At 39.7% G+C, this 27,771-nt stretch overlaps 1 protein-coding gene across 1 annotated transcript in view; it reads left to right on the top strand.

The window, feature by feature from the left end:
* ttc3 (tetratricopeptide repeat domain 3) overlaps nt 1–27,771 on the top strand; it is a 63,741-nt gene continuing 35,970 nt past the window's right edge. The window contains exons 1-15 of the mRNA XM_034684472.1: nt 1–107; nt 6,703–6,782; nt 6,869–6,914; nt 8,620–8,779; nt 8,881–8,956; nt 11,404–11,457; nt 11,872–12,004; nt 12,130–12,215; nt 14,221–14,315; nt 14,549–14,611; nt 16,133–16,187; nt 18,136–18,292; nt 19,683–19,713; nt 20,145–20,235; nt 21,567–21,741. Of these exons, the coding sequence (XP_034540363.1) occupies nt 6,714–6,782; nt 6,869–6,914; nt 8,620–8,779; nt 8,881–8,956; nt 11,404–11,457; nt 11,872–12,004; nt 12,130–12,215; nt 14,221–14,315; nt 14,549–14,611; nt 16,133–16,187; nt 18,136–18,292; nt 19,683–19,713; nt 20,145–20,235; nt 21,567–21,741 (1,291 nt within the window). The 5' untranslated portion in view covers nt 1–107; nt 6,703–6,713. The remainder of the gene's footprint in view (nt 108–6,702; nt 6,783–6,868; nt 6,915–8,619; nt 8,780–8,880; nt 8,957–11,403; nt 11,458–11,871; nt 12,005–12,129; nt 12,216–14,220; nt 14,316–14,548; nt 14,612–16,132; nt 16,188–18,135; nt 18,293–19,682; nt 19,714–20,144; nt 20,236–21,566; nt 21,742–27,771) is intronic.

Here is a 27,771-nt window from a genome sequence, read left to right as displayed (position 1 = left end):
CCCTTCACGCCTGTCAGTGAGCGTCTCAGTTTAACTTCCGTAACTTCACTGATATGAACAGAACAAGCCCAGACTACAGGCAGCGTTAACGCGATAGCGACCTAAAGGTAGGTGTTTGTACTTAAAGCTCTGAGTGACATGTTAAAGAGTGTTTCATTCAGTGTTTAGATAAACTGTCACCCTGATCTGGGACACTGCTCGCTGTTTCGCGCGAAAACAAAAGCTGGAAAAAGGCGTCGCAGTGTGGAGACATTAAACGACGACAACTTCAGGGGAGCTGGACAACTAATATATTAAAGAGACTTTAGTGTTGTAACAAATGGGATTAATATGACTTTACATTGAACTGCTGACAGGTCTCATACCTTCATACGTAGGTTAGCTTCCAGGCTAACATGCTAACATCAGTGTAACCCATGAAGGAGGGCGTTAGCATCATCACCTCATGCCTCACAGATCTTTACTAACTAACGAAACTAAAACCAGGGATTCTTTCCACTTTATTCAGAGGAACAGATCCTTTACTAACTAAACTAAAACCAGGGATTCATTCCACTTTATTCAGAGGAACAGATCCTTTACTAACGAAACTAAACCCAGGGATTCATTCCACTTTATTCAGAGGAACAGATCCTTTACTAACTAACGAAACTAAAACCAGGGATTCTTTCCACTTTATTCAGAGGATCAGATCCTTTACTAACTAAACTAAAACCAGGGATTCTTTCCACTTTATTCAGAGGAACAGATCCTTTACTAACGAAACTCAAACCAGGGATTCTTTCCACTTTATTCAGAGGAACAGATCCTTTACTAACTAACGAAACTAAAACCAGGGATTCTTTCCACTTTATTCCAGAGGAACAGATCCTTTACTAACTAACGAAACTAAAACCAGGGATTCTTTCCACTTTATTCCAGAGGAACAGATCCTTTACTAACTAACCCAACTAAAACCACGGATTCATTCCACTTCATTCAGAGGAACAGATCCTTTACTAACTAACGAAACTAAAACCAGGGATTCATTCCACTTTATTCAGAGGAACAGATCCTTTACTAACTAACGAAACTAAAACCAGGGATTCATTCCACTTTATTCAGAGGAACAGATCCTTTACTAACTAACCCAACTAAAACCAGGGATTCATTCCACTTCATTCAGAGGAACAGATCCTTTACTAATTAACCAAACTAAAACCAGGGATTCATTCCACTTTATTCCAGAGGAACAGATCCTTTACCAATTAACCCAACTAAAACCAGGGATTCATTCCACTTTATTCAGATGAACAGATCCTTGACTAACTAACTAACCAAACTAAAACCAGGGATTCATTCCTCTTTATTCAGATGAACAGATCCTTGACTAACTAACTAACCAAACTAAAACCAGGGATTCATTCCACTTTATTCCAGAGGAACAGATCCTTTACCAATTAACCAAACTAAAACCAGGGATTCATTCCACTTCATTCAGAGGAACAGATCCTTTACTAATTAACCAAACTAAAACCAGGGATTCATTCCTCTTCATTCCAGAGGAACAGATCCTTTACTAATTAACCAAACTAAAACCAGGGATTTATTTCACTTTATTCCAGAGGAACAGATCCTTGACTAACTAACCTAAAACCAGGGATTCATTTCCCCTATTCAAGAGGAACAGATCCTTGACTAACTAACTAACCAAACTAAAACCAGGGATTCATTTCACTTTATTCCAGAGGAACAGAGCTTTCAGTGATTGCTCATCAGAAGAACCACAATGTGACACCACAACTGTAAACACTAAGGATCCACACAGGAGTAGTGTTATTACATTTACAGTACAGATGGTTCTTTATTAGTACAGGTGAGATAGTCCTGCACACAAACACAGCATGAGAAATGACACGTCATACAGTTCTACTAGTGGAACATGTTGTTCTACAATATGACCTTACATACGCACACTGTTTAAAGGTTTCTACATGTTTGATTGACTCATGTGTTAAGATACCCTGTAAGTGTTGTAATGGTCTTGTGAGTATTAATGTAGTTTCCTCAGCTTGTAATGGTTTAACAGATGAGTTCATGTGGTGGAGTTAGGGTGTGTAGAGGCTGATCCGGTTTGTTCACCTCACCTACAGAACTGTAGTTACAAAGACATCCCTTCATCTCTCTGTTTATGTCTCACTCTCCCTCTTGAACACACTATTTAACTGTAATCAATGATATCTGTCCTCCATATGTTTCTATGATGTTGCCCTTAAAGTAAACACATGCCCAGAGCTTCAGTCATACCGGTCCAGTGCCTCCTTCCCCCCAGAGTCCCAGTCTGGCTCCACCCACTGAACACTTTGAATAATGCCAACATGTGGATCTGAGGAAGGGGGGCTGGAGGTGTGGCATCTCCAGAGAGTGATCTCTCCATTCACACATTTAGTGACAGATTAGAGACACTGCTCACCTTGTTTTACAAACCAGGACAGATGTGATGATCCCAACAGGTTTTGAAAAAGTTTCTTAAAGAGAGTCCCTTTTCTCGGTTTTGTTACCTGAGCCTTTTAGATACATGTTTGGGCAATGACTTGCAGATACTGAACGTCTGATGTTGTCTCAGCCAAGCAGCTGTGTTGGCAATAAAATCACCTGTGGTACTCAAATATAAAAAAACTCACAGGAAGGATCCTTGCAGAGACAGCCTTTCTGTTGTTTATAGTGTATATATTTTTATTTTCTCCTCCCGGTCCTGACTCCAGACTCTGTATTATATGTTCTTAAATCCCGGCTAGCCCTTTAAAATAGGGGTTCTCAAACTTTTCAGCCCTCGACCCCTAAAATATAGGTGCCAAAGGCTTGTGACCCCCGCTGTCCCTCAAAGTGATTTAATGTGTCTTCATTTAGCTGGTCTGTAGAAAATGACCCTACCTATATGAGCATGTGTCTGTGTTTCCTGTGCTGTTATGAATGAACCTGCTGCTACTGATGCTTTAGATAATTAACTGTTCACTAACCCTAAACTTAGGAGTCATCTGGAAACAAAGAGAGGCAGGAAACTCATTACATTTTCTATTTTCAAGGTTTTATTTCAAGTTTAGCTTCTATTTTTGTTGATATTATTTACTATAATGGGTCAAATGTACTATTTTTAGATCACTTTAAAAAAAACAACATTCTGGAAGACATCTCACAACTCCCCATTTGTGTCTTGCGACACCCCCAGACGGTCCCGACCCACACTTTGGGAACCCCTGCTTTAAATCACAGAGCACATACAGCAGATCAAACTAACTAATGGTGACTGTGGTGAATCAGCTGCTGCTTTGCTCCCGGTGAAGTCTGGTGACTTTGAACAGAGCAAAGTTGAAAGTTGTGCGTGATTTAAGTAGAAGAACGTTTCTCTTTGACAAATGTTACAGTAATGTTCCTCTCTGTAGTTTTCTAAGATGAAATATTCAAACAAATAAGGTCAATGTCTTTAAATTAACTAAAGGGCAGCTTCTGCTCCTGGCTGTGAATTGACATGTTGTTCTTCATGAAGACAAAACGCTGCCGTACCTCAGACTGTAAACACAAAGGTCCATCCTGACCTGCTCGGTCTTCACCTGCTGCCTCCATGTCTGTTACACTCAACTCATTGGCTGTTTCCGAAACTGCCTACTATACTAGCAGTACGTACTGATTTGTCCAAAATTCAGTATGTAGTAAGTAGTATGTGAACAAGAGCAAAATCTGCAGTATGCCAAAACTCCCCGAATGTCTACTGATTCAGGAAAATATCTCAGTGTGCATCGGACCAGTCTGCCTCGCGTACTGTTTCCCATAATGCACAGCGCTCGTTCAGCTTTTTCTTTTTCCTTATTTTTTTGACGGGGGAATCCATTTTTGGGTTCTGTGAAAGTTATCAAATTACATATAAACCACTTCTTAACTTTTTAAATCATAAATGGATGCTAAATAAGCATTTTATTTATCGGCTTCGCCGTTGTTTACTTCCGCTTTCCGAAACCGGAAATCCAGCGAAGTCTGGCTCAGCATGCTGCATGACAGATCGGACAGAACAGTCATACTACAGACTAAATTTTAAACACAGTATGTAGTAGGCAATACCTACTGCCTACTCAAGCAGCAACCTCCGGTCTAAAAATATGAGTCAATGCAGAAGTGTTAAAAGCTGCACTTCATCGAGGATCCACTTGAGGCTGGCTCCGGACGTACCGGAAGTCACATACACATGAATGGGAAAAAGACGATCTTTGCAGCATTAATAAACATGTTTACAGCCTGGTACAAAAGATGAGTGTAGTCTGAATAGCTAATTTCTCGACGTCCTCTCACTGTGAGGGGGGTGAATTTTTTTCTAATTCGGCAATTTCGAAGATATTGAGAGTACTAGTCTTCCAATGAGAGGCACAGCTGACTGTGGGAACACTGCAGCTGTTGGCTAGGAGGCTCAAAGCCCGCCTCCTTACGTCACACTGGCTCCACAGAAGCAATATGGCTGCTGCAGCCGATTGGCTTCAAAACAGCTCTTCAGAAACAGATGGGTGACGTCACGGATACTACGTCCATATTCTATACAGTCTATGTGCCTACTACATTAGTAAGTAGTATGTAGCAGGCCGTTTTGGAAACAGCCATCGAGTGACGAGAGAGCAGCATAAGAGACTTCATGATGCTGAACAAGAGGAGTGAAATGCAGATAGCGCCCTCTACTGTTTAAGAATAATATCGATATACAAATGTTGTTGAATTGATTTTAATCCCCCCATATTTGTACTGTTTTTTTACCGTCTTGTGATGTATCCTAACATCCCTAAGATACACTGGCTTAAATCTGAACCTGTGTGAGGGGAATCGAGCACGTTAGTGGCTGTCACTTGGAACATTTGTCCTTAAGGATTATATATGTGCCATTACAGCCAGGTAGGCTGCAGCTGCATGAAGACATCAAACAGGGCAATTACAAATAGTTTGAATTAGAGCTGGGCGATATTGAAAAAAATGTGGTCACACTGACATTTTTTGTATCGGTCGATATCAACAATTATCCCTATAAATATAAAACCATTATTTCATGTACATTTAAAGGCAGATTTTTGGTACTTATTGAAGGTTGCTGGCTTGTGTCTGGATTTCGTTCTCTGTTAAGCTTCTTGAATCTCTCATTTTTGACGGTGTTAACAGGAAGCAGGTTTTTTGTGTAAGATGATATTTTCAAGAAGGTCACGGTGGACATTGTTAGAAAGGCACAGCAGAGGTTAGTTTATATATATCAAATTTTTGTAGTATTGAGAAAAATGATATTGCGATAATTATTGTTATCAAATTACCGCCCAGTCCTAGTTTGAATGCACAAGCAGTACATGTACACATAGAGGTCTAAAACAACTGAGTTATTCAGCATAGTAATAAGTGAATCATCTGTCTAATGCATGAAAACAGGATGTTTTATACTGGTGTTGTTGAAACTCTGTTTTCTGGCCCAGACTCACAGGATCAGGTGTGACTCACATTCTAAATAAAGCAGCACTTTTTACTCTGACCTCTTTCTGATCATTGGGAAGCTCTACATTTATTATTCAATCACACATATGAGTGGATCCCAGGTCCTCATGGTGTTTACCACATATGAGTGGATCCCAGGTCCTCATGGTGTGTACCACATATGAGTGGATCCCAGGTCCTCATGGTGTGTACCTGTTAGCATTCTGCTAACTCACACTGTTTAACCAGTGTGGGTGTAAATGTGGAAGAGCAAACTTTATGTGTGGGAGAAATCCAAAACCAATGAGTGTATAAAAGGAAAAACATCTGACCTCATTATGTGCTACAGAATCCTGATACCTGCTCTCAGTCTTCATGAATTTATTTCCTCTCACAGACAACCCGACAGTGTAGGATCAATTCAGACTCTTAAGTTTCTATTTCCACCTTCGTCATATATTATTCAGCATGATTGCAAAGTCCTGCCCAGGTGCTGTGAAAGAAACCTGGAACGTGAATGAGTAAGGGTGTGTGCATGTTTTTATGTTTGCACATTCTTTGAAGCAGACTGTTACTGTCTGACAAAGAGGTCTGGGTGTGGTCTCAGCAGCGTGTCAGAGGGTGGAGACCGGCATGAGTTGGCCCTGTTTTATAAGCTTTGTTCAGACCGATAATACAGAACGAGAGGACGCTGCTGGAATCACTGAGAGCTCTCACAGGGCAGCAGAAATAAGCCAAATAACTTCTACTGTTTACCCAACAGCCTTTGTGACAACATCATGCAGAGTCTGATCGAACCTTCAAAGTGCAGTGATATGCTTGGTTTTAATCTTGTCTTGTGATGTGTGCACCAATCAATCATGTAAACACAAACATCTTTATCTGTGAAGAACCCTCAGGACATGTGGCTCTTTACTGTTTTTGTTTTACTTGCCCGCCTCTGATGAAAAAATATCCTCCTGTTTTCTTTTAAAAGACAAACACATCTCTCCCTGAGAAAGTTAGGATGTAAAATATGGACTGTGTCTGCACCCTGCTGTAAATCACTGACATCAGCCTGGTGGCAGCAGTTACATACACCACCAGTCAAAAGTTTGGAAACACCCTCTCATTCCAGGGTTAACACCATGCTCACTCCTTAAAACCCTCCCACTAAGAACCTTGGTGTGGTGTATTAAAACCAGCTCCGTCTATCATAACTCTAACTCTCAGCATGTTTTGACTCCACAGAGTTGGACAAGATGTCTGATTCAGACTCTGATAGTGACTGTAGTCATGAGTGTTGTGACTTTGGACAACGGATGAAAGCTGTGAGTTAAAAAACAACATTCAATCAAAGATGATTTCACAAACATGTTTTCTGTCTGTCACTTATGAACTCTTCTTTCCCCCTCAGAAACTCATCGCTCAAAATATCAAAGCTACCACCTTCAATCCATCAGGTAAGAAACCTTTTGAAACTATTGATAAACCACGGTGGAGTCAACTAATGGGGTCAGATAGTTGAAGTCAGAACTACAAATATTTATTCCTAAAGGTTGGAGTTGAAAAGGCTTTTATTAATTGGAACGTCATTTTAAGCTGACTTTAAAAAGCAGCGCCCAATAATGAATAATAATTCTCTTTATTTAAACCTATGAATCATTGAGAGCAAAGCCCTCATTTACAATGACGTCCAGCATATAAAAGAAACATTAAAATGCAATACAAGCAAATGAAAGATAACACCTTAAAAGAATGATGATCAATTTAAAACAGACAACAATTCAAAAGTCATGTTAAATTCATTGACAAGTAATGTTAACACAGTCAGTTTAAACTGGTACAATCAGAGGTTAACAAGTTTAAAACTAATGATTTCAAATGATTAAAAGAAACAAATGCATTCATTTTAAAGAGCTTTGCAGTGAGTTCCATGCAGATGGTGCAAAAAAAGCGAAAAGCAGATCTTCCCAGCTCTGAATGAACTCTGGGAACATGGAGAGTGAGCCCATTAGTAGATCTGGTGTGTTGTGCTTCAGAGGACCAAACTACCATCGAAGATAAATATGAGGGTAGCATCCCAATAAGAACTTTATAAATAAAGAGGTATGAGTGCAAATCACGCCTTTCAGTGCTAAATAAGGTTGAACATAAAAGCACTAAAGCCTAAAGGACGGACTTCATAGAGAGAGACATTTTAGATGAAAGCACACTTTATGCTCCATAAATCTACAAAATGTAGTTAAGTAACCACTATTTTAGGAAAATGTGAGTTTTTGATTAGCTACAGTTAAATAAATAAATAAAGAGCCATCTTTTTCTTTAATGTCTTTTCACCACATTAACCCCTGAAAATCAAATCAGTTACACAATTAAAGTAATTACCGTCTGACACAGCAAAGCCAAATTATCACACCATCCCAACAAATGTTATCTCTCTTTCCAAACAGAGCAGGTCTAGACCGTTCTCTATGTTCTATTATTAACAAAGACCCAACATCAAGACCGGATCAGATCCAGTCCCATCTTCCAGACAGGACTCAGTCTGATCTCATCTTAATCCACCATGAGCAGAGCACTTTGCAGCATTTAGCAAGTTACAGTGGCAAGGACAAACTTCCTTTAACAGGCAGAAACCTCCAGCAGGACCAGACTCATGTTAGACACACATCTGCTGAGACCGTGTTGGAGAGAGGGAGAGAGGGATAGAGGGAGATGAAGAGAGAGAGAGAGATGATAGAGGTGTGAATGATAGTAGTAGTTTATGGTCGGTCTGGGTGCCGTTTGCCTCGCGGTTTGAAGCGTGCCCAACATACAGAGGATGCAGTCCTTGTTGCAGAGGTGCTGACTCGACACCTAGCCTCGACCATTTGCTGCATGTCTTCCTCCGCTCTCTGCTCCCCCCGTTTCCTGTCCCTCTCCAGCTGTTCTATCAATAAAGGCAAAACATGCCCCAAAATAAATAAACAAATTGACTTGTTAAACTCTGCCAACACTTCTAGGGGACAGTATTGATTTAACTCTGATTTAAATCATGAAAACAGAAGAAGAGAGGCGTAGTAATGGGCCGTGAGTAGAAGGTCTCTTCTGATGAAACGAGGCTGTAAATGATGTTTGCTCTCTCAGCTGGATGAAAAATGTGTGTCTCCTTTTTTTACATTTCAGATGAGATTATTGATGAATGGAGCACGATACCATGGGATATCAAAGTGTTGGCTACACAGAGGATGAAACTGTGTGCCTTCTGGCTGCCAACCGTGCTGCAGCGGGACAGCTCCAGCCAGATGACCCTGTGGGCGCTGGAAATAGGTCTGATCAACTCAAAGTAAGTCCTACTTTGATTCTTATCTGGAGTATTTTTTTTTTTTACAGTATTTGTAATACTCAGTGTTCAGTGGCTCAGCTGTGTTCTGCTTGGTCTTACAGCGAAGATATTAGCATGAAGCAGCTGCACCGGATAGAAACAGTGGAAGCCGTCCTCAGAGCCTTGGAGAAAGGAACTGTAAGTCTACTCGGTTGTACTTCTGCCTGTCTGACTCTCTGACCTTAAAGTCCCAGCAGCTGTTTCATTAAGAACTTTGTTTCATGAAACATGACTATTTAACCACGAGGCTCTCAGTGTATTTTCTTGTTCACTCTTTCTCTTCAATTTTTTTTTAAATGTGAGTAACTCGTCAGATTCACAACGTTTAAGTTATGAAATACTTACAGTGAGCAAATCAACAGCCAGCAACAGGAACTCACTGTGCCTCTCACTCAGTCAGTTTGTAATTTTGTTGGCATACATGATGATGAAATGGAATCAATAAAATATTGGGTTTGGCTCCGATGGGCTTCTTTTGCACTCGTTGAAACTAAAATGATTCCAGTGCTTGAGAATCTTCATATTTACTTACACAGCTACAGACACACTGTGTGAACAAAGCTGCTGACACAGTGCTTTAACCATCCACTGGTATCAGTGATTTAAGATGAAGTTATCCTGGATGTGAATTAGTGCCAGGTGTATAAGTGAAGGGGTTACATCAAAAACAAAAGGAACAAAAGGCGTTTTTCGGGGGGCAGGGCCTGCAATGCTGAGCGTGTCTGATTGGTAGATTAACCTCAGTGTTTTTATTCCTCCCTCCGTCCACAATAACATCACACACATCTGTGATTCACTTGATTTCTCTTTCTTTCATTAGTTTTGATTTGTTCTATCTTTTTTGTATGTGTGTGTACTTTTCAAAAGAAGAAGCTGTGATTCTCTTGATTTAGCAGCTTGTAACAGTAGTCTTCTCTCAGCCCATCGTAAATGCGTCTCTCCCGGTGTTACGGTTTTAAAAGTGACCCTGTAAACTGGAGACCTTCAGCTGAACGTGTCAGTGTTTGTGGAGTTTACACAGCTGTTGAAACACAGAGGGAGTTCCTGGGAATGCAAACTAGTTTAGTTTTTATTAAGATTTCAAAATATCCTCATCAGATATTTAATGATCGTCTAAAGACGTTTATGAGGGATGCATCCGGCTGAAAGTCTCCAGTTAACAGGGTCACTGTTTAAACCAAAACACCGGCCGATCTCTGTCACGGCTTTTTGAGTTCAAAAGGATTTTGACAACAATGGGGGCACAGGAACTTTTTAGTTCTGGGGAAAGTAGTTCTGGGGACTTAAAGACCCCGGAACTCTTGGTCGAAATGCACCTTAAGGGGACTTCACAGAAAAACATCTGAAAATGATGCAGAAAGACATGAATGTGTAGATTTTCTTAGTGTTGGGAGGCTGTAGTTCATCCAACATGATGAAACCAACTTTGTTATTTACCTCACAGGTGTAGATCAGGATGCAGATGTTGTTACACTGAAACATAATCTGTGTCAAAATCTTGTGGAGTTAAATGTTGGTTTATATCAGGCTCTGCTCTGCGCTCAGTCGGCCTGAGTTTTTCTCAAGTTTGGTCCTTTGCCAATGAAATACTTGAATAGTTAATTGAAAGTAGTCAAGAGTAAAGGTGTGTTGACCTGAATCAACCAGGATTTGAAGACTTAAAGAAACACGTTATACAGAACGTTTTAAGAGAGCAGCTGGAGAGTGTCAGGACCTTTTCTCCTCATGCAAAACGACCCCTGATTTATCTAAGGAGTTACTCATGACGGGGAAACAGCCAAAACTATCCCTTTTCAAAGTAACAGATGCTGCGTAAGATTTATGTGCATCAGAACACTGATGTTGGCTTATCAGACAACTTTGTGTGTTCATATATTTTAGAGAGGCAGCAAAGTTTCTCAAGAAATTAACCTAAATATCTAAAATCCTGAGGAAGAATGTAGATATGAAAAAGTGACTTTATCATATAAAACTGCTGATTTCAAGATTTAATTTAATAGTTGGAAAATGATCTGCTCTGTTGCTCTTTGTAGCTTTAGTTTTGAACTCTGCAGCAGTCCAGAGAGGATTTTTTCCTTTCACGTTTATGTGGCTGACATTTTGCTCATCACAAAGTTAAGATAACTTTAACACTGTTTAGTCAATCCCTGAAGTAGAGCTGGGCGATATGAAAATTTTTATCATGATAAAATCTTTTTCTATATCAGTCGATATCGATAATTTTCATGATAAATATCAAATCATTCTTTGGTATCATTTTAAAGGCAGTTTTTTCTTCTCCTGAGTGAAAGTTGAAGACATGTACGTGAAGATGTAATTACAGGTTTAAATATATCAACCTTTATCATACATTTGTTATATCTATACTGAGAAAAATAACATCACAATAATTATCATTATCGTTTTATCACCCAACCCTACCCTGAAGCTTTTTTTAAAGACAGTAAAGTTTAAACATTGACCTGACTTGTTCTTTTCACTTCATGTAAAGTCAGGTCATCTTTATTTATTTAGATCTAAAGAGGAGAGTGAGTTTGTACCTTTTTTGTTTTTGACCCATGCTACATGTTTCTTTCCTGTTCCAGCTGAAAGCGGACCAAACAAAGCAAGTTTTCTGGATAAGCAACATGTTTAACTTGGTAAGTCTGAGTACAGAGAATATCAAAGTTTCAAAGAGTAGCAGCAGTGATAATTAGTCAGACATTTTATATGTAAAGCATGTTGTGACACATGATGCCGCTCAGTGTGATGCTAAATGAAATAACTTCAGAGCAAGATCAAGTATTTTCCAGAGTTTTTGTTTGTGTCATAAACATGTAAGTGCTTGGTGACAGTGATTTGCTGATTTGCAGTGCAAATGAATAATCCATTCACATGTTACAATCTGTAAAGACACCAAATATGTGCAAAAGATATGTAATAACTTTATTTCTTGTATATAACCTCTGGCCCATTCAGAGGGACTTTGACACTTTAGGAATGACTGGTCTTTGTAGATGTTGAATCCTTTTTCATTTGACACCCTTACTTGACGTGTGTCGTTGTCCCTTCAGCGCTCCCCGGAGGCGTATGAGGATGCAGTACGTTGGTTGGAGCGATCAGGAGAACACTCAGCTCGACAGCAAATAGAGGACTTTGGTCATTTTGAAACCGGCTACACAGCCCTGCTGGTTCTCTTCACAGAGTGTAAGCTGTATAAATCAGTCATTTCACAGAACAGACATGAACAGTGTTTGAGCTGCAGTCTGTCTAACGTATACTGTATGTTGATGGTTAACTCATACCCGCTCCTCTTTTCTGCTTTCAAACAGTTGCAAGGTATATTCACAAGATGAGTTCCAACTTACAGAGGACAATGAATACACTGCTGGTTCAACCATCTGCACTTCATAAAGAGGTGAGACACAGCTGTATGAACAAATCAATCAATCAATCACTGATAGTAGTAGTTTATGGTCGGTCGGGGTGCCGTTTGCCTCGCGGTTTTAAGCGTGCCCAACATACAGAGGATGCAGTCCTTGTTGCAGAGGTGCTGACTCTACACCCAGCCTTGACCATTTGCTGCATGTCTTCCTCCGCTCTCTGCTCCCCCCCTTTCCTGTCCCTCTCCAGCTGTTCTATCAAAAAAGGCAAAACATGCCCCAAAATAAATAAATAAACAAATTGGCTCGTTAAACTCTGCCAACACTTCTAGGGGACAGTATTGATTTAACTCTGAGAGGCGTAGTAATGGGCCCTGAGTAGAGGGTCTCTTCTGGTGAAACTGAGACTATAAATGATGTTTGCTCTCTCAGCTGGATGAAATTGCTGCATGTCTTCCCCCGTTCCCTGTCTCTCTTCAGCTGTCCTATCAATAAAGGCAGTCAGTTCCCCCGGCAGTCTAAGCCTATGGCAGCATAACTAAGATCTGGTCCAAGCCTGAGCTTCTTCTTTGATTGATCTAGATGTACATTAAAACAGCCAGCTTCCTGATGTGTTTTTTTTGTTGTTAAACGCAGACATCTCTGAATGATCCTGAACAATGATCTGAGCAGACTCAGTTACTGTACATAGTTTAGAAATGAAGAATAACTGTAGTTATGAGATCTGCTATTCACTGTGGATTAACTATGGCATGAACACAGCTACTCTTCCTAGGGCCCACAAAATCCTTTTTAATAAAATGGAACACACATCAACGTGGTAAATAAAGGACACTGCTGATATGTAGTTTGATATCCGGGATAAGGCTCGCAGAGTCAGTGACATCTTTTAGACCTCTTCTTAAAACCCATTTTTACTGACTTTCTTTTATGTGACTTCATCCTTCTGACCGCTTTTACTTCTATTATATTATTATTATTAGTTTTTGTCCAACTAATTAATTCGTTTAAATTTTATTTGATTATTTATTGTTTTAATTAATTCTTTTTTTTCATTTATTATTTTAATGTTCCAAATTTATCCTTTTCACTTTTTCTAATTTTCCCAATGCCTCATTCTGAAAACCTCTTTTATTGTCCCTTAAATGCTTTTATTTATGTATCCATTTTGATTCATTTATCCTTGAAAAACCACTTCAGTCTGTTTAATGTACGTGTATTCTCTTTAACCTCATGTTGTATTCTGTTTTGTTTAAATTCCTCCTCCCTCCCTGTCAAAAGATTAGCTTGTTATTCCAACCATGCTTTGTTTGTCAAAGCACTTTGTAAACATTTGTTCTTAAAGGTGCTATATGAATAAAGTTATTATTATTATTATTAGTGGCTATCGAGGAGATTTGGCCTCCGCCCTCGTGTCTATTGTTAGAACAAGAGGAGGAGGAAGACAAACAATGATACAGTCCTCAGCTACATCCTTTTGAAAATATCATCAAAGTTCAGGGGAGACTTTCAACTGAAATATGTTTGTCTAAAAAGCTAAAGATGAGGAGCCAGCTTGGTCACATTTTCTGGGCTTAGAATAAATTGGTTTGAATAGAGCTGATCTTTTCTAAATGAAGTGCCTCGTACCTCTTTGAATTGAAAACTAACTTTGGGGTGGTTACTTGGGATGTGCAAGTTCAGTCAGAAAAACAAAGTACTTCTGTCACCCTTGGTAGTTTGCACTCATCTGCTCCCTCTCTGCTCACTGTAGCATCCTCCTTCCTGTTTCTCTTCTCTTTATGTATCAGTGCTGTTGACTGACTTTCATTTGTACGTTTCAGAGAGTCACTCTGTAGTCCTGGTATGACTGTGACTCTCTTTCTGTGGGAAACATACTGACCGCAGTTTAATTTGTTTGGAACAAACTGGATTACATTTTTTACTCCATGTTTAGTTGATCAATCAAATACTGAGCAAAAAGTGGCAGAAATGATCTCTTCCTGCCCATCAATGCTCGTCTGGTTCCTGAGAAAATGTTGTTTTCTGTTCCTCATTCAGAAATCTGACGAAATGAAGAAGAAAGGAAATGAGAAATTTCAGAGCCAACTGTATGACGAAGCTATAAAGTTTTATTCCAAAGCCATCAAATATAAGTAAGTAGACGTTAAATAATTCTTAGTTTGCTCCTTTTTGTCTTTAAATGAAGCTTTGAAAATGTTTTACTATTCAACTTTTATCGAAGTCTACAAAATCACATAAATCATCAAAATATTTGGACAGATTTTACAGAATCAAGTGTCCTTCTGGGTTATTATGTGTTTGGTGTAAATATTAAATCTCTACATTAATGCATTTCTTAACTGAAGCTCTGTTGTTCTCCATCCAGCCCTGAAAACCACATCATATATGGAAACAGGGCGCTGTGCTTTATCCGCTCTAAGAAATACATGTAAGTACTTTTCATCTCTTCATTTCTTTTTGTGCACAATCCTCTTTTAATGTAGCTCCTGTATACAGAAAAAAACAAGTAAACACAAACATTAATGAGAAGAACATGGTCTGTCACAGTACAGCCGGGCGATATTGAAAATGATGTTATCACAATAAAATATTTCGTATCATTCCATATCGATAATTATCACGATAAATATAACGTTTTTTCATTTAAATTTAAAGTCAGAGTTTTGCTCCTTTTAGTTTGTAGATTCTTATTTTTCTCAGGTTGAGTTTATTTTGCAATTTGATTTAAATTTACAACAAAGATATGTCAGATTGTATTCTGTGTGTTAGTTTATAGAGTATTGTTTTGAGTTGTGCTCTCCCCTTTAAGGTTACTAAGGGTTACAGGCAGAGTGATGTTGTTTCCCACAGTGCAGTGAATGCATCACGGTTATTCAGTGTTCAGTTGTCCTACGGTCGTGGTGGACATTAAACGTGTTCACAGCAGAAGTTGTCTCTGTGCTCTTCCTTTCCCCACATCCTGAAAGTAGATTTAATGAAGTGGATGAAGTTAATAGTTACAGCTGAGTCGACTCAGTGTCAGACTAACGACTCCGCTTTGAGCCGCTAGGTTTTCAGTTTTCTTCAGTGTCGCTGTCGCTCGTCTCAGCTGTGTTTACATTCAGCTACGAATGTCTTTAAGCCCCGCCTACCTCTCATACTGCAACATGATTGGTTGTTCAATGCCGTCTTCTTCTTCTGTCAAATGTTGGGTGGCAACTAGCGTTTAAGGCTCATTAACGCCCCCCTCCATTTCAAGTGGCCGGGGGGTGTAATTACAGGTTTATTTCTATTGAATTTTTATCGAAAGTGTTGTATATTTATATCGAGAAAAATTATGTTGCGATAATTATCGTTATCGATAATTATCGCCCAGCACTATTTACAACAGCTCAGATTTCATCAAATGTTACTGTTCTTTGTCTTTTTGGATTTAGCTCCCCTCCTCTTCCTCCTCGACCACCTCTTCCACTCTTCCTCTGCCTCTTAGATTATTTCTGTCCATTGTACAACCTTCAACAACCAGTGCTCTCTGAACTGGCTTATACTGGTTTCCTCACATCATTAGCCACAAGTGTGATCAGTTCTGAGTGGTTGTGTTTAAGCTGTGACTCCTGTGCTTCAAATGTGTTGAACTTCTGCTACCTGTGCTTACCTTTTATGCAGCACAAGTGCATCACAGTGCAACATGTGTTTTAGTGAGTGAGAATGTGTTTGAAGTTGTGTCTAACAGGTAAGATGTGCCAAAAGAGTGACTGATTCAATACATGAGATCAGGCCGCTTAGGACTTTGGTTCAGACAACAGGGTTTAGTGTTTCAGCTATCAAGAAATACTGTAATAGTAATTCACATTATATGATGTCTCCCATGCAGAAAGGAATGTTGTGCAGTTGCAGGAAGTTTGACTGTGAAATGTAATTATTGTGTTCATTTCAAGTTTAATGTTTCACCTCTTGGTTCATTCTACAGAAAAGCTATGGGTGATGGGAAACGTGCTTGCCTGGTTCAACCTCTCTGGGCAAAGGTACTTTTCTTATTATTATCCAGTGTCATGTGAATGTTTATCAGCAAGGTTCAGAGTTCAACTTTTGAGTGACTGACCTGGAGAAAAAGATTGACCTGCAGTCTGAACTGATTGATTTTGACGCAACACACCTACATTTTATATTTGCAGACTACATTCAAGTGTAAAATCCAGGGTCACACATTGAGACTCTCTACTGTGGTGATCCAGTGATGATTTGTTCATCTATATGAACTAATATCCACATGCTAGTGCAGCTAATATCTGTCCTAGGTCTGCAAACCTGCATTTTGATGTCCCTACTAGAATTAATCACAAAGGATCAATGAGACCTGTGTTCAGAAAACAAACCTGACACAGTTTGCATTATTACTTTTTCCAAATCTGCATCATGAACTGCATCAACAGTTTATTTTTTACCCTCACACCAGTGTTAACTTCGTTAACGAAATTATGACGATAAATGTTCGTCAACGACTCGTTTTTTCATGACGAAAATGAGACTATGACGAGCTAAACTGCATCACTGATAATAAAACCTCTGACAAACATATGTTTTGATTTTGTTAACGAGACAAAAACTTTAGTGGCCGACCGTCAGACATTAAGAATCCATGTTTCCCCCGCTGTGCGTCTTTAAAGATAAAGTGATGACTTCCTGTGACAGGCTGAGTTATTATCTGAGGGGCTCAGTGTTAGCTTGGTCTCTACCTGCAGCAGGTATGCTTTATGAACCAAATTCAAATTCAAATTCAAATTCAAATTGCTTTATTGGCATAAAAGTTCAAACAATATTGCCAAAGCATAAACAAAATCACGTCAACAATATATACAATCACAATAAATCAACAAGAATTAATATCAAAGCTTAACCAGCTCTCCTTACCTCCATGCATCTGTGTCTTTTCCCCTGGTGTGCGTTAGTGACAAAGACACAACCAGGGACGTCTGTTTAATATTTGATGTTTGACGTTTTTGCCGCCATTAACATAAAAAGCTCTGCGTCTACAGCTTGATTTATTCCAGTGTGGTGATACATCAGACACATTTAGTAAGTTTGGATCAACTCCTTGTTGAAAGATGCAGATGCATTTCAGAGTGCCGTGAACTGACTGTCTGTCCAGTGCGCCTGTCACTGCAGGTGCATTCAAGGACCGTCGTAAATGTGCAATACAGTCCTTTTCATAGGATTTTTCTGTGAATCAAGAGAATCAAAATACAGTCACAGTGGTCACATCAAGAATGTTTTCTTTAGATTTTTTTGTGGGGACAGGCTGAATTATTTAACTTTAAGATAATACAACAGAGTGAAATGATGATTTTAACACTTAGTATAACCCTGTTACAGATATCTGATCGACTACATGAATTATTTAAAGACTGAAGATGTTTTGGCAAACATCAAAGACTAAAATGTTTTGAGTTTTCATCGACTAAAACTAGACTAAAACTATAAAGGGCTGAAAAGACTAAAATGTGTCTAAACTAACAGGCATTTTCATCTAAAGACTAAGACTAAGACTAAATCTAAAATAGCCGCCAAAATGAACACTGTTTCACACCACTGGAGTAATCCACAGTGAAGCCTCTGTGAAGTTCACTGCTTACAATAAAAGTGAGACTTACCAGACACAGATGAACAGGCTCCACTCTTTGGGGATGTAACAAACCCAGGCAAGAATGTTTCATTTAGCAGAGATGTCTGGAGTCAGAAATATCTATTTTCTTTTTATCTCTAATACAAGGTCCCTCCTCGAGTCGCTGTCATAACTGAAGGAGAGAGATTAAAATCCTCTTACTGAACCTGAGGAGTCATTTGAATGAGTGTTTTTTGGGTCTCATTATGAACTATACAGCCTGCAGGTGATTCCTCTTCATGTTGCGACTGAAAACTTAACTTTTACGTCATCAGGTTTGAGTCTGTAGTTGATTTTCAGTTTGTTTGCAGGGTCATTACCGCTACTGTGAAGCTTTGTTCCTGTTGGGAGAGCTCAAAATGGCGATTGAAGCAAATGGTTTAGGCCGGCATTGGTGCAAGGACGACCAAGAGGGACTCAGAGATCTGGAACAACAGCGCCTGAAGTTTGTGACTGAACTTCAACAAGGTATGAACTAGGGATGTCAACAATGAATCGAGTAATTGATTGTTAAGAACTTACTCAAACTGGTCAGCTATCAGGGAGGTGTTTTAAGTTTAAAGCACGTTTCGATGTGAATCAGCTGACTGAAGGTGTTGCTCACAGCGGACCTGGTTGTGCTCCTGGCTGACACCTGACCACGTTCACATGCTTATTTTTCTCAATAAGAACGAGTAGACAGAAAACTGGACACTGAGTCTGAAATATGCAGACATTGAATGGAAGCTGGTTATGCTAAAGGGGGCGGGGCTAACTTCCTACTACAACCCATATCAGGATTCAAGTGATAGACAAAGTTTTCACAACTCAGCAGATAATCCTCCTCCCTCTCTGTCCTCACAGTGAGCTCCTGTTTATTCCTGATCCTATAAAAACAGGTAGAGTCACAGAGTTCAGGGAAGCTGCACAGAGATAGAATCAAAGTGTCCCACTTACAGTTGTGCTCATAAGTTTACATACCCGGCAGAATGTAAGATTTCTTGGGTAGTTTCAGTTGTCATTATGATATAAAAAGAGTAAACACAGTTGTTTGACAGTAAATGGCTTCATCCAACCACTAACCATGAGTGAAACAAAAGTTTTTCTCTTATCATTCATATTCTCTGAAAAATGGCCAAAAAAATCACAAATTCAGCCAGGGTATGTAAACTTATGAGCACAACTGTATTTCAGATGAATGAATCTCCACTGTTCCATATGTCACACCTCACGTCACCGGGTGATCTGCACACTGATTGGCTCTCGTGGCGCGATGGATTCGCTGGAGTTCAGATATTTCAACTCTCGTGAATCATGCCATTCACGCCGCCAGACCACTACTCGCGTCTATACGCGTCTCTATATTGACTTTACAGGCAATTAATTCACGCAAATGATTTTATTCACGCTTGGTGTGAACGTCCCATTACTGTATGAAGTGTGAGCGGATAAATGTGGAGCAGCTGTTGATCTTACTGCAGTTATTTTAAACAAGAACAGAGAGGAGAGGGAATACACGGTTGCTGAATCAGTGTATGCAGACGATGGGGGACTGCTGGGATGCAGGAAGTGCTGCCACCAAGCGGACCAGTCACACGGCTTGCAGTCTGCGTTGTTTGGATGCGTAGTTATGCTTTTGTGGAGGTGTATGTCAGGCTACGTGTGTAGGTATATTACGACGTAGATTGGACACAGGAGTATAAACCAGGCCAAAGCAGTCTCAGTACTGCAGCGTGTCCAGATAATAGAGGAACATGAGTCTACAAGGTTACATTTATACAGTTTGACCTTTTAGAGATTGCTTTGACTGTAAATAAAAACTTTGGTGGAAGTCACTCTTCATGCTTATGACTGAATCTTGTTTGTTTTTTTCTTTCAGTTGAACAGCTTAAGAAAAATCTGAGCAAAAAGTAAGTGTGTGCAGTGCAGTGTGTGCCGCCTCTAACACACAGTCAAACATGATGTTGATACATTTTAACCCTGGACTTTTTTATTTTTATTATTATTATTATTATTATTATTATTATTATTATTATTAAAATCATTGCATTAACATTTATTTATGTATTTATTGTATTCATCTGATCTTGTTAACTCTACATTATCCTTTAACTTTTCTTTCCACTCTCACTTATTTTATTAATTTTACTGCATTGATTTTATTTTATTTTAAAGTATTTTATTTCAAATCATGCCTTTTTTATAATTTTACCATTGCTGCTGTTTTCTTTCTCTGTTGTTTTGTCAAGCACTTTGAGCTGCATGTTTACATGTATGAAAGGTGCTATATATATTGAGCTGAGTTAAACTGTATACATGACCGGTTGGTATTTTTCTGCAGACCTAACAACACTCACAAAGCACAAGCTGCAGAGTCCAAACCACAGTCATTCAAAGTTGGTGCAGTTATGCGTATACCTCCACAGAACATGGTGAGTGTTTATGTTTTATTAAACTCCGTTCAGATGAAGAGTTTGAAAGGCTCATGTTCACACTGATGTTAAACATTATTCTCTAAAATTCAGTTCATCAGAAGAAGGTAAATCCTCAGCTCTGATCTCAGACGGTAAAGAGACAGATAGAATCCTAAAATATTCCATAGTTGTATTTGTTCAGTTTATGACAGGAGATATTCAGCAATCAAAGCCCAGTCAGTTTGGGAATTTAACTCAGGATTACTTTTTGTAACCAACAAATTCTTTAGTTTTAATTGAATCTTTTTCACTTTTCACTATTTTATCCCTGTCTGGTTATCTTTTGTACCCAAATATAACATTTATAATAATACATTTTATTTATAAAGTGCTTTTCTGAGTACTCAGACACTGCACAGAGGATAAAAACATCATATAAAACAACAGAGTAATACAAACATCATGTTTGGTAATGTCCTCTGCACACTGCACTGAAGGGAGTAATCCATGTGCACGCTCTCAGTCCCCTTTAAGTGTCTTGGAAGGTGGTCATCACAGAGTATGTTTTGATATTCATACCTCATCATGCTGGGAGGATAAACTTGATTAAACTCTTCATAAAGCATATGATCATAACCTTCTGTACACTTGTCAAAGTAGGAGCTGTGGTTACACACATTGTCATGCGTCCGTCATCAGTGGAGAAGTGTTCTCCTGATGTTTATGAGCATTCAGGTCTGACTGTTTTCTCTGTGCCACTGTCAGTCAGTAAACGTAACGTGTGGCGTTTGGGTGACACCCAAAAAAATCTGCTGCTTCACGGCCCGGTCATGAGAGAATGTTGGTATGTAAAAGTGAAGACAATGAATATAAGACTAGTCCACTTTTTCACATGCAGTTTAAAGGGAAAAACCCTCAGCTTAAATTATGAACAATATGCTTATTTATGATTTGAATTTTAACCGCCTGACATTCTGGCCGATGATATCTCTATATGCAGGACTGCTGCATGTGAAACTGGCTAATAGTCGTCAGTAAATACCGGCTACCGTAAACCCTGCAGTGATGGAATTGGTGGAGATGTAAAGTTTGATGTTGTCAGTGTAGCAGTGGAAGTGGAGACCGCGACGACAATGATGATAAGTTTGTCACACCTTCAACAGAACACACCTGGTGTAGAATTTCAATAACATTCAGTGGCAGCAGTCTTGTCAGTGTGAACATCGAGCCTCCAGACTAACAGTGACGTATGAAAAGCTTCTGTACATCTTTTATAAACTGAGTTTGTTTGGATGTTTGTTTTGGTTCACTTTTGATGTTTTAATACATTACCTTTTGTGTTGTGACAGACCAAAGAGGTTAAATCCAATAAACAACCGGAGGTTCAGAACAAGAAACAAGCAGAGGTTAAAAACAACAAACAACCAGAAGTTAAAAACAACAAACAACCTGAGGTTACAGCCAACAAACAACCTGAGGTTACAGCAAACAAACAAGCAGACGTTAAAAACATCAAGCAAGCAGGTGAGTTTGTGTTTCTTTGTTTTGTTTTGAGCTGGTTCATACAGTGTACCTCTCCATCTTTGTTGTGAGCTGACTCGTCGGCTTAAAGGAGAGCTGTGGGTTTTGTTTCATGTTGAGTTGCTAACCTTGAGACCTAACACAGATGGAGTCCTGAGGAAATGCTGCATTCAAATTCATGCTAGTTTTCCGTGACTACCAACCTTAACTGTAATATTTCCAAATAATAATGAAGACAAGATGTCCTGGCCCACCCATTATATTTTACAAACTTAAAGGGTATTAGTCTGGTAGAGTGTCTGCTAATAGCTCACAAACGTCCTTTTGGAAATGATTGCTTTTTATCTGTATTTAATCAAAACGAAGAACAACTATATAACAATATTTTTGCTGCTTTGATAATTTTCTTTCAAAAAGATGATGATTGATAAATATTTAGTCAGCTTGAGTCTTAGGGATTGTCTCATTACATGATTCCATAGAGGGACTAGGCTGTTAGTAGTTGGATGAAGAGGTGTTAGATTGATGATGATGATTTTCTCACACACCCTGTGCGTTGCTCCTGTGCTCTGCCTGTAAATGGACTTGTACTTATATAGCACTTTTCTATAGGCATGCTCCGATCAGGTTTTATGCTACCGATTCCTATACCGATCAGCCATGAGTGCCGATCACTGCCGATCACCGATACCGATCACATGGACTTTCTGTACATTTTTCAATTTAGTTATGGTGAGTGCTACATGATCTGGGAAAAAAGGAACCATAAAATCACCTTAATTTAGAAAAAAAACGTCTTTTTACTAACTTCTTCAAGAGAAGTTGCAGGCACAATGCAACAACTATTCAGTCAAAAGGACAACTGAGAGACACTTAAATGTACCTGCTATCAGTAAGCCAATCTTTAACAGATTGGAAACATTAAGGCTCTCAACAGGCTAAATAGTGCAGAAAGTCTAATAAATAAAAGACAATATATCACAAGTTTGTCTTTCTGAATATGCCATGTTTGAAACTCGTGAAACTTACAGAGAATGAGATTCCTTCTTTAGTGAGACGTTCGATGTGAGAGTACAGTCTGGTGGAGCTCTGGCAGCGCTACGTCTGTGAATTATTTACGTCCCGGTGGCACGTAGCGGGGCTCCGAGTGAGAGAGCAGTCGGTGGAACCCGGTGTCTTCCACCACTGAGAAAGGCTCATCTAGCCCGATGAATTCAATTATTTTTCGGGTTATTTGCTTAGCCTTCTACAGGCGAGTGTTGCCACCGTGGGCTGTGTTAGCTGCCGTCTGACTGATGCTGCTCCGGCTGTCTTCTTTTCATTCACTGCCGTGAGCCTCAAAACCTCACCATACTCCACCAAGTGTTTGCTCTTTAAATGTCTTATTAAATTGGTTGTGTTGAAGCTTTTTTAACGTGCTTCCCCTGAGAGGTATTGTTTCGTCGCATGTGTTGCAGGATGCAAACTTTACATCATTCTTAGACTGTCTAAAAGTTCCACACGGCAGACAGGTTTGTTGTGGTTTGCCGCTGCTCGCCTGCGCAGTGTGAAGGAAAGGGGGAGGGGGCACATTACACACAGGTCCTCTTCAGGCTGCAAAGTATGAGCTACAGGTGATGTTTTTTTGTGATCGGCAATGAAAGGCATTGATCGTCAAACGCCGATCACATACTTTTTCACAGAAATCGGCCGATAGTGATCTGTGTCCGATCGATCGGAGCATCCCTACTTTTCTAGTCTTTCTGACCACTCAAAGCACTTTTACACTACTCGTCACATTCACCCATTCATACCCATTCACTCACTGATGGTAGAGGCTGCTACAGTAAGGGACCATCAGCGCTAGCTGATCTCATTCGTTCACGTTCACACTCCTCTGAACAACAGAGGGAGCAATACCAGGTTCAGTGTCTTGCTCAAGGACACTTAGGCGTTTGACTGCCGGAGCTGGGATCAAACCGCCAACCTTCTGATTGATAGACGACCGACTCTACCCACTGAGCCACAGCCTGTTGGCCCTTACTCATGTTTCCTCCTGTGTGGAACCGTGTTGCTCTACAAACATGTCTACTTAAATAAATTCTAACTAGGTACTAGGATGTAAATTTCAAGTATTCTTCGTGATTGATCTTTGGAAATGTTTACGATCAATTGTCCATTAATCATTGAACATTTTTAAAATTATTTCCATGCCAAAAACAATGCCAAATGTGTTTTTTACCTTAAATAAAGTTTTCCTTCATGACACAATGTATACAACTGACAGTATTGAATATCTACCGATCGTATTGAGGTGTTCAAAATGTTAAACAAGCTGAATATCAACGTGCGGAGCAGACTCATAATCTCTGCAGACACACAGTCATAAAAGTGAAGGCTCAGACTTCACAGTTTTCTGTCTACTCAATTTTATTGAGAGAAATAAGCATGTGAACGTGTTAAGGTGTCAGCCGGGAGGATAACCAGGTTACAATTAGTCCGGTGGTAGAGAAAAAAAGCGCCCGTGGAGACCTGTCACTCAGCTGCAGCCCCCAGCTGAGCGTCTCCGCTGTGAGCAACACCTTCAGTCAGCTGATTCACATGAAACATGCTTTAAACTTCAAACACCTCCCTGATAGCTGAGCCAAATATGAGACCACATGATGTTTGTTCCACGTGATAGAAAACCCAAACAAAACAATATGTTCCAGTAAGTTCTTAACAATCAATGAATCCATACTCCATTCATTGATGACATCCCTAATTGTAACACAATGAGATAATGATTGTATTACAGACGTGGGATCCTGTGACACATGCCGTACACACGATCTGAGTGAGGGATTACACACTGTGTTTTTCCATTACTTCCTGCTGAGAATGAAAGGTTGAAGGCCGAACCTCTCATCGCTTTACTGTGATAACATTGAACAGCTTTGGGAACAGACAGTTGGACGTTTTCACACAAGAGGCAGGAAAGATAATGCAGACACTCCATGCACTGAAGCCTAAGACACATAACTCATACATTTCCTGATCGTAACATATTTGGATCAGAAAAATAGTTTTCATCCCTGCTTGATTTTTTTTAACAGAGAAAAATTCCTGCAAAATGTCAACGGCGTCAAAATGTTACCATCCGCTTTTGCAAACAGGCGTGTAGACGACAGAAATGTAAAAATCAAATGTGACTGTTTTTGTTTTTTCCCTGAGAGAAGATCTTTGATACAATAATGATAAGGAGACAGAAGACTTTGTCTTCACATGTATTACATGTCAGATCAGCCACATATGCAGCTAATGACTCACTCCTGATTATTAACCAATCAGGAGGAGAAGGAGGAGGAGGGCTGGAGTATGTTGTGAAGTGCTTTTTTTTTATTGTCTTTCTTCTTCTTTTTTAAAGATTAAGTTTGTCTGAAAAACCACAGTGTTGACTCATCTGTCACCATGACAATCAGTTCATATAGTGACATAAGATGATGTAAGAAAGCTGTATTTAATGTGGCTTTGAATTCTCATGTGCCACATCTTTATAAAAGTTTATTACCCGTCTTTCTTACTGATCTTCCTGTTATGTAAGAAGCTTGATTCTGATTGGTCTAAACCCCTTGACAGCGGTTATTAACTTTCACTAACATGAGCAACACCAGAGACAAACTGATCACACGTCATGTCAAATCAATCCACAGAAGAGTTCAGACACATTTAGGTTCTGCTTGTTGACATCATAGACTGTACGGTGAGGTAAAACCGTTAGCTTCAGTTAGCATCATATTGGTAAGCAATTTGGCTAACACGCTAGCTTCAGTTAGCATGCTAAAGCGGCAGGCTACGATGTTTACATATTGGATCCGTCCAGCGATGTAAGCCGTAGACTGTATATAAAATAGATGTTATCTTGCTCGGCTCAAAGTGAGGCTGCCACAAAAACAGCTCCCCCTGGTGGCTGGCTGCAGTATAGGTCAAAAACTCTGTCTCCCCATTCATTTGAATGGGTCTGAGGTCAAACTTTAAAAATAAATACACTTGGCACGAATGTTTATCACATCGGTATGCTGTGGAGATATGTAGTTTATTATTTGACTGTTTTGTGTTCAAGGCCTCTTTTTTTCTGAAGAGTTTCTTTTTCGTTATTAGAGGTTAAAACGCGGGGATTTACATCCGGGTTGACTTTGATTGACAGCTGCCGTAGAGAGAAACTCTGTGGGACCTCGGGACCTTAGACATGTATACGCAGACGCCGCATTGACCGGCTGAGTCGTAGGTCAACGTCGCCGCCATGTTGTGTAAAGATGCTTGCACACAGACATGTAGAAACACGCCTCCTGATTGTTGTTATATGACCACGCCGGTGTAAATTTGACTTCTTACCATTAGCCGAGCTTTCCAAATATACACAACAAATGTTTTGTGGAAGTCTCCACAGCCCGAAGTTACCTTTTAAAAACTGCTTCACTGCTTAAACAGTGATAAACACCGGGACACCTATTAAATGTTCTGTGACTCATCCTTCTAAAAGTCGTGTGATTTATTTCACATACAGCAGCTGTTTCATTAAAAAAGGTCAGTATAAATAAAATCATCGTAGATTTGAATCACTTTGGTGTGTTCAGTGTTAATTATAACAGTCCATTCATCCTGTATTTGAAAGAGTAAATCCCTTCACTTGTTCAATTGGTTAAAATGTCTCAAGCACTTCGTCCTCATGTGATTTAAAACATAATATATGGACATCTGACCCTAATATGCTGCAATTAAAAAAACGATATTCCTCAGCGTGGGCATTTGAAGGCCACAGAGCAGTCGTATGGAAAAGAGAGGAAACGGAAACTAAATGCACCACCAGGCTGAAAATATGAAATTAGAATGATGAAGTATTTGGAACAGGATGGATACAGGTGATCCAACTAGTCAACAAAGCTGTATGGAAGCAGACTAATGAGTGATCAGAATGCGTAAAGTGATCAAACAGTAATATGTTGGGCATCTACAGTGGGGCAACAAAGTATTTAGTCAGCCACTGATTTTGCAAGTTCTCCCACTTAGAAAGATGAGAGAGGTCTGTAATTTTCATCAGAGGTACACTTCAACTATGAGAGACAAAATGAGAAAAAGAATCCAGGAAATCACATTGTAGGATTTTTAAAGAATTGATTTGTAAATGATGGTGAAAAATAAGTATTTGGTCACCCACAAACAAGCAAGATTTCTGTCTCTCACAGACCTGTAACTTCTTCTTTAAGAAGCTCTTCTGTCCTCCACTCGTTACCTGTATTAATGGAACCTGTTTGAACTGGTTATCTGTATAAAGACACCTGTCCACAGCCTCAAACAGTCAGACTCCAAACTCAACCATGGCCAAGACCAAAGACCTGTCCAAGGACACCAGGAAGAAAATGGTGGACCTGCACCAGGCTGGGAAGAGTGAATCTACAATAGGCAAGCAGGTTGGAGTGAATAAATCAACTGCGGGAGCAATTGTAAGAAAATGGAAGACATCGATCTGGGGCCCCACGCAAGATCTCATCCCGTGGGGTCAAAATGATCATGAGAACGGTGGGCAACAATCCCAGAACTACACAGAGGGACCTGATGAATGACCTGCAGAGAGCTGGGACCAAAGTAACAAAGGCTACCATCAGTAACACACTACGCCGAGAGGGACTCAAATCCTGCAGCGCCAGGCGTGTCCCCCTGCTTAAGCCAGTACATGTCCAGGCCCGTCTGAAGTTTGCCAGAGAGCATATGGATGATCCAGAAGAGGATTGGGAGAATATCATGTGGTCAGATGAAACCAAAATAAAACTTCTGGGTAAAAACGCTGAGTTGCATCCCAAGAACACCATACCTACTGTGAAGCATGGGGGTGGAAACCTCATGCTTTGGGGCTGTTTTTCTGCAAAGAGGACAGGACGACAGATCAGTGTTAAGAGAAGAATGAACGGGGCCATGTATCGTGAGATTTTAAGCCAAAACCCCCTTCCATCAGTGAGAGCATTGAAGATGGAACGTGGTTCCGTAACAAGAATTTCAAGGTCCTGGAGTGGCCTA

Source organism: Notolabrus celidotus, chromosome 5, assembly GCF_009762535.1.
Source record: "Notolabrus celidotus isolate fNotCel1 chromosome 5, fNotCel1.pri, whole genome shotgun sequence".
Lineage (NCBI taxonomy): Eukaryota > Metazoa > Chordata > Actinopteri > Labriformes > Labridae > Notolabrus > Notolabrus celidotus.
The sequence above is the reverse complement of the archived record's forward strand: the minus strand, read 5'-3'. Positions and strand labels throughout refer to the sequence as shown.